The 11,505-nt window shown below is 31.9% G+C and overlaps 1 protein-coding gene across 2 annotated transcripts in view; it reads left to right on the top strand.

Moving 5' to 3' along the window:
* The window catches only part of Nipped-A (Transcription-associated protein Nipped-A), a 199,036-nt gene that overhangs the window by 144,941 nt on the left and 42,590 nt on the right, over positions 1 to 11,505 (top strand). For both annotated transcript variants that reach the window (XM_072522929.1, XM_072522930.1), the window contains 5 exons: positions 944 to 1,324; positions 1,662 to 1,860; positions 4,251 to 5,521; positions 9,524 to 9,670; positions 9,966 to 10,242. In XM_072522929.1, the coding sequence (XP_072379030.1) occupies positions 944 to 1,324; positions 1,662 to 1,860; positions 4,251 to 5,521; positions 9,524 to 9,670; positions 9,966 to 10,242 (2,275 nt within the window). The remainder of the gene's footprint in view (positions 1 to 943; positions 1,325 to 1,661; positions 1,861 to 4,250; positions 5,522 to 9,523; positions 9,671 to 9,965; positions 10,243 to 11,505) is intronic.

Below are 11,505 nucleotides of genomic sequence, written 5' to 3'. Positions count from 1 at the left end.
ATACATTTTACTCATGTATATCAGCATCGCTTTTGGATATCTTGCTCTTTATTCCCAGTGACGGTTAGCGCTAGTCATATTTTCGATATTAAAACGAGTCCTCGTATAGAATTAAAAAATCTAGATTTCCAAAAAAAAATTCACAGATGAAAGGTATAGGTGAATCTTTATTTAATAATAACTAGGTTATGAAATCGATGTCAGCAGCAAAACATGTCAAGTTCATGGACTTAGCTGCTTTTTGGCACTTATCGACTTCTTGCACGGAAACGATGATTAATTAGAATTTCAACATAAGATATTTTACCCAGTAGGACGGTTTTTGTTACAAATCTGACTTCTTCAACATACTCACATACTACAAATGAGTTTACATAGATGTCGCCACTTACCTAATTTAAAGAAAAATATGGATGGGTGTCTACTTTTTGCACAGATCTCTTCAATTGTTTATATTTTGGATGGATTTTGATATTACAATAACATCAATTTAGCATTCGATAAAATAGAAAATAAATAAGCCAAATATTTGGTCGGGTCTAAATTTTGGCTAGGCGGTTTCAATATGGATTTGATTTAAAATAAATTTGGGGTAAGTTGCGATTTGTATATAATATTTGTGAATAAAAATCGATTGAGTTGAAACGTACTGTTAATAAATTAGCTCTTGTAAGACAACTGAACTTACAGAAAGCTTACAGCTTTAGGAAAATATTTAGAATCGTTTAAAGATTATAATCTGTTCTGAGAAACTTGTAATAAAAGCTGTATTAATATCATTGGATGATATAAATCATATGTGTTCACTTCTTCGAATTCCCACACCGTATATGCTATTAACGTGGAAACGAACAAAAAAATTCCATCTTATTGTGATTTTTGACTTGTTATTTTAGGATATTATTTTTAGCATCTATACTATAATAATTTTAATCATTTTTAGGCTTGTCGCCTGCCACTAATTGAGTACCTTTCCGAAAAGATGTGTGCTCTGTGTTATGAACGCGCTTGGTATGCCAAGTTAGGTGGTTGTATAGCCATCAAATTTATGTTCGAACGTTGCGCGCTCAAGTGGATTTACGAACACATGTTTATGTTCCTAAAAGCCTTATTGTTCGTTATGATGGATCTTACCGGCGAAGTTTCCAGTGGAGCACTTGATTGTGCAAAAGAAAATCTGCAAAAAATGCTTATTGTATGCGTTACACCTCCTCCCGAAGGGTCTGATCAAGCAACAAGAAATTTACAGCAAGAAGCATTAAATAAAGTTACCCACGAGTTGGTACGTCAAGTTACGAGTCCACACACTATGGTCAGAAATCAGGTAAGTACTAACCAAAAGTAGTATGCGTATACTAGAATAATATTCTTATTCACGTATTTTTTCTTGGCTGTGAATATAATAATACACTAATAGGTAAACCTACCAGAGACGTCATTAAAATTAGTTATAACGGGATTCGAAACGTTGCTGACATGCTTAACTATTGAGATTTATTCGTGACATCTTATTTTATTATTCTTTTGCGATAAACTGCTTTAATTGGTCGATTTTGCATACTTATGAAACTTATAAAAGTATTACAAACAGAACAAAAATTGTATCAAATTAATATAGTATTTTTCAATTTTGTATCTATATTAAAATACTTTACTTTTAGTCCATGGCGTCTTTAAGATTATTAGCGAAAAAACAAAACAAGACCGTTACTGCCGTGATGGAACCTTTCAAGGATGTTTTGGCGGATATGGTTCCTCCCAAAAAGCACCTTCTAAAACATCAACCTGCGATTGCACAAATGGCTCTGATGGATGGCAATACTTTCTGTACTACATTGAGTCCTCGGTTATTCACAATAAGTAAGTTTTTAATATTAGATTTTACTTCTTCTTTAAATACACCTCAGGTGCAAAAAATTCTATCCATGCTTATTTTATAGAGAAGAAGACATATTTTTGGAGATGCCACTTATAGATTGACCCCAGATTTAAGAAAAAAACTTAGATGTAAATAAGAAACACAATTAATGCGAAAAAATTATTTATTTATAAAAACACATATGGCATTATTCAAAAATTGAAAACATGAAAAGTAACTTTGTTGGTAAAAAACAGTTATAACAAAATATCTGTTGTTATTAATTCTAAGAACATGGCTGAAGTCGACGTTTATTGGTTTATTGTAAAATGGTTTTTATATATCCTGATCATGCCATAGAACCTCCATCCAAAAGAACTGAGCCTTCTCGATAGATATTTCTGTCGGCAATATTGCACTGATCCGCTGAATGGTGTTTTGAACAGCACAACGACTTACACTTAGCACCTGGTCGGCATAATATTAGCTACGACCATCTTGGACTAAGGCCTCGGCTCTTGTCATTTTAATGCAATTAAAAATTGTGACATCAAAACGTTTCAATACTAATTTGATCTGGTTGTTAAAATTAGTACGATAGCAAATTAATTTCTTGCGCCATATCGAACTTAAATTTCTGACAAAAACAAATTCCTATTTTTTTAAGAAATGCCATAAAAAATTTAAAAATAATGTATAGAAATTTCTCTAAAGTTAGATAGTTTCTCCAAATTTATATATGTAATTAACAAAGCCTAACTTTTAAAACTCGCAATAAATGGGAAATATGTGATGGATTGAATTTTTTGCACCAGATTGTATGATAACGCTAACAATTGGTAATGTCTAAATAGGTAAAACTTAACCAATCTTATTTCGTATATCCTGCTGAGCAGGTATTTTAATTGGCTAGTTGCTGTTTCAACGTAAAGTTTAAAATGTTCATCTAGCATCTTTTCCCTGAGCTTTATTATATTTTGCTACGTTATGGTTTTAGCTCTTAATCCTTCTTCCTCCTCTTGATCCTGTTTGATGTGAAAATAGTAAAATTGTAAATGCAAGAGTAATAAATGCTAAAATAAAATGATTTTTCTATTTAATTGGCTAGCAATTTTTAGATTCCCCCTGTCTCTAATAACATCTTTATCAACGTCTGTTTTGCCTTACAATTCTTAGAAGGCACAGATTAAAGCAAAGTTCTGAATTTGGTTTCGAAAATTAGTTTACGGATTTTAATATCAGATGTCGCTATTTGCGTCTATACGAAGTGATGTTAGAGTTGCTTCCTAAGACAGAAAAGATTTATTTTCACGTTCAGAGCGACTGTGAAAGTCGTTCTGATGAGGCCTATTAGGCCGAAATACGTATAAGCGGATGCACAGGCGCCCTGTACGTGAAATCAAATCTTAACTGTCTTTTCCTTCTTATTTTATATATTTTCATATTTTCACTGTCATACGCTTATCCATATGTTCTAAATACTGGTTTCTCCTATTGCATTTGTTTCTGTTATGGTTTCTATTCATTGAATATGTTTTATGTTGCTTCTTTTGTTGTTCTTTTACAGGGTTTCAAGTAATTTTTCGTTTATTTTGGTTTTTTTTTGTGAAAATAAATATTTACAAAATATAATTCCTATTAATTATACAATCAATAGGACACTTCACTACCACCACCCCTTCATTCATCATTTCCATAGGGTAGAATATGATTTTACCCTTCCTCAATGCATTATCTCTTAAAAGGTTTTGAAACTGTTTTCTTGGAGCATGTTTAACCACAACTGATTCTAATGATAATTACATTTTACATTCGCTTTGATGTTTCGATTTCCAATCCGGAAATTGTTTTCAAAAGATTCTGAAATAAAAATTATGGATTTATAAGTATTCATTTCTGAAATACTTATAAATATGCAGGCAAACGCAGTCCAGGACGAAGAAGAACCTCATGGTTGAAGAACTTGCGAGATTGGTATGGTGTTGATACAAGCATGCTATTTAGGGTGGCAGTGAATAAAATTAAGGTAGCTATGATGGTAACCAACGTTCTGAAAGGACATGGTACATGAAGAAGAAGATATCTGAAATAATAATTAAGAATTCATAATTTTGATTTCAGAATTTCAGGATTGGAAATTAAAAGCATCAAAAAATATGTAAAATGTAATTTTCATTGCAATCAATTGTAGTTTAATCCCATATAAAATAATATCTAAATGTTCTATTATATTTCAAATATGTTTGAATGCGCTAAAAGTACATAAAAATGTTGATATTAATCTTCATAATGCACTCTATATTTTTGTATTACCTTTGTTACGAAAAACGTGTGCGATTATTTTTTGGTTTGAATATCTTATTTTTATTTTTTTTTTTTTTATTTTTTTCAGATATGAGCATAGAAGAGCACAGCTTATTTATTCAAGATCTTATCTCATTGTGTAATACTGAAGATAACAAGTTAAACACTTTCTCATGTTACAAGTCGATAACTAACTTTGTTCCTTTAAGAACAAGTGCTTTGAGGGTATTGGCCGCCTGCTACTATTTGGACGAAGTTAGAGAAGATATTTTCCAAGTATTATATAAATCGCTAGAGAAACCAAATACGGAATTACAAGAAACAGCTTTTGAATGTATGAAACAATTTAAAGCTGGATATCCAATAGATAGCAAATTAGTGTATACGACAGTGAGGCCTCTATTATTGACATTGGGTGATGTCAAAACGCTTACTTTAAACGGAGTAAAAATGCTGTCTTATTTAACGCAATTGTTCCCACACGTATTTAAAGAAAAATTGTGCGAACAACTATTAGCATTTTTAAATGAATTGATGAAGAATTTGAAAGAAAATTATAAAAATAATCAAGGCAATGGCTTGTCCAAAAAAGGAGATGACGAACAGAAGATAGTGACTATTATAAGTGTTTTCCACCAAACACCTGCTGCGTCTTCTAAGTTTATTAATCAATTGTGTCAGCTAATCTTGGAAACAGAACAAGCGATGGAAGTAGAAGCAAGCAGTCCTTTCAGAGAGGTATTAATGAAATTCCTTCTCAGATTCCCAGGAGAAACATTAACGATGTTCTTAAGCGATAAATATATTAAAGATAAGCAATTCAGCAGATACTTGGAATATTTAATAAAGCACAAAGAGGGTAAACCGTTCAGAGATTTTATCCAGAGCAATATGACGAAGCGTCTAATAACCATGGTGTTGTCTAACTACGTAAATCTACTTCTAGAACAAAACGAAAGGAACGAACTTCAATATCAAAGCATAAGAATCGTTTCATTGTTGATAAAGTTTGACGACCAATGGTTGTCGACGCAACAAGAATTAGTAGACGCTCTTAAGCAGATATGGTGTGACGATTCATACCAAGAAAGACATAAAAATATCGAACACTTGGAGTATACACATTGGAAGGAACCAAAACTTGTAGTTAAAATATTACTTCACTATTTTTGCCATCATCCTACAGATATTGATCTTCTTTTTCAATTATTGAGAGCCACTGTTGATAGATTTTTACCAGACTTCCAATTTTTGAGAGACTTTTTGGAGAATACAGTGGCACAAAATTATACTGTTGAATGGAAACGATCTGCATTCTTTAGATTTGTTGAGCTGTTTCCATCAAATGAAATGTCACAGGTAAGTTTCGTTCTTTAGACATACACTGAATGCACTAAATACTAATCAATATCGACTGAGCTTATAGATCGAGAATAGATGGACAATTTTTCATAGAATGTGTGTCTTATCAATTTGTATCTTATAACAAAATCGAATATCGTAGAAAAGAGTAGTGGATCTTTTATCAGACCTTAAATTTTTAAGTTGTAATTCCCCTTTTTTGTTATTTATGGTAACATGTTTTTGAGGCGTTTTGAGATTTTTTAAATTTAATATTCAATAAAACAGCAAAACAATAAGCTAAATCAGTTTATCGGATTTAAAATTTAGCTAGTCGATTTCAATATTGATTTTGTTTATTTCGAAAAAATATATTTGATGTAAGTTGGGAGAAGTTGTTACAATTTTATTTTAAAAAAGTTTTCGTTATTAAGAATACTTTTATAAACTACCTGCAATTGAGATCATATATCTGGAAATCTCCACAAGACAATCCTAACCACATAGTAAGAAATCAAATAGATTACATTCTAATAAACATGCTATTCCTGAACAATATAACTACAGTGGCAGAACACCCAGGAGCTGACGTTGGTTTCGATCATAATCCAGCAAATTTTAGACTTCAGTGTAAATTTTTAAAACAAAAATCGATCGCTTGTCATTTTAATTTGCGACAACTGAGAATACCTCAAAAAATGAAAGAAATTAAATCGGAATTCCAAAGGCGATTGGAAGAAAGTGAACTTTGGGAAGAAAGTAGAATGTGGAAGAAGCTTGTAATACTGTCAAAACTATTTTACAGAAATCCACAGAAAAGGTTGTAGACCAAGACAAGAATAAAGCCAAAAAATCATGGATGACTGAAGATATACTGATACTGATAAAAGAAAGAAGACATACTAAAATCGATAATAACCAACAAAAACATAGAACGGTACACAACAGCATTTGCCAGAAAATACGACAAGTGAAAAACAAACGGTTAGCTGATAAGTGCCAGTAAGCAGAAAAATTGCATGAGTTGCATAACTTGTACAATTTTCACAAACAAATTTAAAAAATATCAGTTCGGTTAGTAACGGCCTCATAATTATAATGAAAGGTGCTCAAGAGCTGTGCAAGAACACTTGGAAGAACTATATACAACAGTGGCAGTACAAGTAAAATTCTTACAGGACCACATATATACTTGAATCAGAAGTGGAATATGCCATTATACATCTTAAAATGGCAAAACACCTAGCTACGTCAAAATAAATAGTAGGAGGTGACATTTTTGGGTAAGTATTTGATGCATTCAAAAAATTTTTCAGATACCTCTTCCATAACATCCTAATACAGACCATCTTTGAAAGGTAGCGGCCATTTAACAACCACTAAATTACAAAACATGTAAAAATTTTTATTACAAAAATACATAAAGAAAATAAACAAGCCAGACGATTTTCGAGGGATTTTAACTCTGCAAGATGCTTGCAAATACCAAAAATATGGTTGAGGCAAGTTGTTATTTTGAAAGGGTATTTTTTTAATATTAAAAATAAATATTCTAAAAAAGACAGGTCATTTTAGAGAGATTTTCTACGTGGCCAGGTTATCAAAAAAATTAGCGTGTCTGTGAGTGAAAAGCGCTATAGGTAAGCTGCAGTGCGAGAGAGGGCGTATATCGACAGTTGTTTGCGTCCTCGATCGCAGCGATTCCATTGGCTCGAGCAAAATCACGTGACCTGACGGTACCCATGCTGTTGTGCTTCAAAATTTTGGATCAATTATTATATATTTTAGATTTCTCAGGTATTTTTTTATAAGGTAAAAAGATAATATGTACTAAAAAATAGTAAAATGAAAATCTGTAAATATGAGTAGAAAAAATTAAATTTATTATTATAAATATATATAAAAGCATAAAAATATAAATTAAATTAAGTCTGTTCGAATTTTGTACTTCTTCTTGAAACTCGTTTTCTTCTTCCTCGGATTCTCCTCGAGACGCGGATTCCTCTGTATGATTTGTAAATAGTTATATATGTTTATAAACTGATTCCGCTAAATAATCTTTCTCAAACCAATAAAAATCAAATTTCTCCGTATTTAAAATTCATCCGTTTCTGTTAGGTGTTTAAAAACTGAGGAATCGCAAACATTTGTTTCGCTAAATACTCGTAATATACTGTTATTCTTAACAGATGTCTCAATTCAGCTTTGCACGGAGGCAAAGTAGGTCGATCACAATTTTTTAAAAGGCGCATTTTCCTTATTACCCTTATAATTTGTGAAAAATGTTTTAAATCGTGCTGTATTTATATTTGATAAATTTTGTTAACTATAAATCTCGCAGCACACAAATTCTTCCAAAATTTCACCTAACCGGCTAACCGGCAGTGGGAACAACTCCAAGATCCGTTAATGCTTTCTGATAAATTATATTTTTTATTAATATTTTAAAGGTTAAAAAAGGTTAAACTTTCTGAAAAAAAAACGACAGATTATAATCACATCCAGTTAATGCGTGGAAAGCAGGCAAACTCGTACATAAAGATGGCTCCAATTCCGTGTGTAGCTTTGCTATATTTATGTTTCTTTTCGAATTTACACTACCATACTCCATATAGCCACTGGAGAGTTTTAATAAGAACATTGGTATTTGCTAATGTATCAAGCATATCGACTTCTTCGTGATTTTCGTAGGTCATGTTATCAACGATCGTCATTTCTATAGAATCATTATTCACAACATACGTATAACATGAATCATAATTTAAATTTATGCATGAATTACCAATAATTCATCTCATCTGTAGACCAATGTTCAATTAAAATTTTTACAAAACTCTGCTTAAATCTATTATTTTTTAATTCCTGCGCAAAGTCTGTTGGTCACATTTTGCTCCAACCAGTGGAATCGCTACGATCGAAGACACAAATAGCTGAAGATATACGCTCTCTCTGCAGCCTATAGCTTTTCGCTCACATGAATGCGTAATTTTTTTGATCACCTGGCAGGTAGAAAATTCACCAAGATGACCTGTCTTTTTTGGAATATTTATTAATATTAAAAAATACTCTGTCAAAATAACAACTTGCTTCAGCCATATTTTTTGTATTTATTTGCAAAATACCTTTGCAAGCATCTTGCATAGTTAAAATCCCCTTGCAAATCGCGTTCCTTGTTTATTTTCTTTATTTTTGAATATTTAAATTTACTTTAAAAAGATTACAAGTTGCCGCAGAGATATTTTTTGTAATAAAAATTTTTACAAGTTTTTTAGTCTAGCTGTTGTTAAATGACGGCTACCCTTTAGTCAGGTCTGTATTGCTGTATTAGGATATTATGGCAGAGGTATCTGAAAAATTTTCAGAATGCCTTAAAGACCTACCCAAAAATTTCTACCAGCTTTCGGACCAATGTGCTGAAGTCCTGAAGCTGATGGATAGGAAAATCTTGTGTGAACTTCTCAATAAAATTCAAAGAGAATGTAATTTAAGAAGTCAAATGCCAAGAGTTGCGAAGAACCCAGACTTATTAAGCTCATGAGCCACGTTCTTAAAGCATTTCTTAAAATTATCCATCAAAGAATATATAAAAGATGTAAACATCTTTCACGTGTTGAAGGAGAATCGCATTGTTTGGTTTAAGGGTAGGTTAGGTACCAGAGATGCACTATTTTGTATGCAACTCCTGGTACAAACGTGCTACGATCAGAGAAAAGATGTAGGTATTCATTTGGTTTATCTAAAACCAAAAGAATTTCGATAATATGCGCCATAGTCTTATATATTATTGATTCGTCAAAAAATATATGTTTGTCTGATATTATGTCTGAAAGTAGAAAACTTATTATATCCAAATCAACCACTATAGAGTGATACGATATATTTACAAATTAGTACGAAAATAACATTTCTCAAACATCAATGAGATTAAGAAACTTAGCTTAACTTAATTTATGCTTAGTAAACTTTGCAAGGAAATCCTTAAATTGCAATCGAAATTAAACCACAATTTTTAATTTTTAGGAGTTAAAAGCTAAAGTTCTGCAACTAATCCTAATTCCCTGCTTTGCGGTTAGCTTTGAAAGAGGAGAAACCAATAAACTTGTAGGTGGTCTACCTATGCCTTACCAAGACAGTACCGATAATGTTGTTTCTGTATTCATAAACAAGGTAAGTGTAGCGATATTTGTAATGACCTTATAGCTATCTTGTAGTAGTAGCAAAATATTCCAAAATGTACAAATACTGTCAATATTTTCAATAAGTGGAGTAAGATTAGTAATATTAGAATTTTTTTCAGAATTATATACATCAAAACATATTTATTGTAAAATGTTTAGGTGAAAAATTTTACGATTTTATTTGATAGATTGTCAAATAGTAGATTGATAGATTATTAGTTTGTTGCATCTTAAAAATAAAAAGTCTAGATTATACAAACCATGCTCATTTAAATTTTTTTTAGCTAATTGATTCAGACAATCCATTCCCATCCGCAGATTGTGTAAGGATCTCTCTTCTCCAATTTTCATGTCTTCTCGTGGAACAAGCGAGTCCACATATTCATGATCATGATCCAAGTAACAACGCTCAAGGCTTCAAGTTGAGAAGACTAATGACCTTTGCTTGGCCGTGTTTACTTGTCGAAAATTGTATAGACCCGGCTACAAGGTATCACGGCCATTTACTGCTTTCTCATATTATAGAGAAGTTTGCTATACACAGAAAAATTGTATTACAAGGTAAGTAAAATTTATTACTTGTTCATCATATTGTAAATTAAACCCCGTAAAAATATTTGCATCTCATATATTGTTATGCAAAGAATAAGAAGTATTCTATTTTCATTTCTATCCATCCAAACATCACGGGGTCTAGACTAGTTTTAAAGTTCGGCAGCTTTAATTCAGAACAGACCACATTTTTGTGCATAATGTGAGCAAAATATAAACGGATCAACTTTTTCAATTGTTCTTCTTCCTGGTTTGTGTCAGACGACCTAAACTCTACGAATTCAAACAAATCTGAAGCTGAAAGAAACAGAAACTTAAAAGAATATATACCATAAGTTGATGGCGATTCCCTATTCCCAGTTTTCTTAAGAATGTCTCATGGGCACGCACCCCTGTCGCACACCCTTGTTGACAAAACAATACTCAGTAAATTTAGTTTTCCATTTTGACCTGGTAGCTGTTATTGTTGTACAGATTTTTTATTAGATAGATCAAATGATGGAGTATACCCATTTCTTCGAGTATGCTTCATAAATGCTGCAAACGCACGCAGTCGAACGCTTTGGTGTATCATATATACATAGGTTGAAATGTTGAATTCTCTGGCTTTTTCTACAATTTGTCTTATGTTTAAAATCTGATCTAGTGCCTATTCCAGGTACAAGTCCGCTTGTTTCGGCGACAGTTCTGGTAAGGTATAATATTTGATACATTTTGTTATAATTTGCATATTTACGTATATTGCATATAAGAGATCTTTTGGCCTCATAAACCTTTACGCATTGCCTATACGACATACTTATCTATTTACTGTAAAAACCATGTTAGAAAATCCAACTTAGAGCATGCGATGTGTGCCCACTGCACACGAAGAGGTAAACAGTGGCGTGATTATACTTTTTATATAATTAAACGATTTATCGGATAAAAAACTTGAAATAGGCAATTTATATCTAATATGTACAAACATAATATATATATTTATTTAGTATGTTTAATGTTCTTCTTCTCTAGCCTTCTTACGTCCAAAATTGAACATACGCCTGCAACTTTTTGCCTACTATCTTTTTTAGATTATCGTGCCACCTCGTTATGGGTCTTCCTCTTCTTGTTTTTTCATCCCAGTCTCCATTTTATGATTTTCAATTCCATCTTTCCTATTTTATTCTTGCCATGTGATTTTTTCTGTTATATCAGTTACTTTTGTTTTCTCTTTGAGTTATTCATTTCTAATTCTGTCTGTCAGAGCCTCTGTAACTGTTTCCATTCCTC

The sequence above is a fragment of the Diabrotica undecimpunctata genome, chromosome 2 (genome assembly GCF_040954645.1).
Source record: "Diabrotica undecimpunctata isolate CICGRU chromosome 2, icDiaUnde3, whole genome shotgun sequence".
In the NCBI taxonomy this organism is placed as follows: Eukaryota; Metazoa; Arthropoda; class Insecta; order Coleoptera; family Chrysomelidae; genus Diabrotica; species Diabrotica undecimpunctata.
This window is presented reverse-complemented; position numbering and strand designations above follow the sequence as displayed.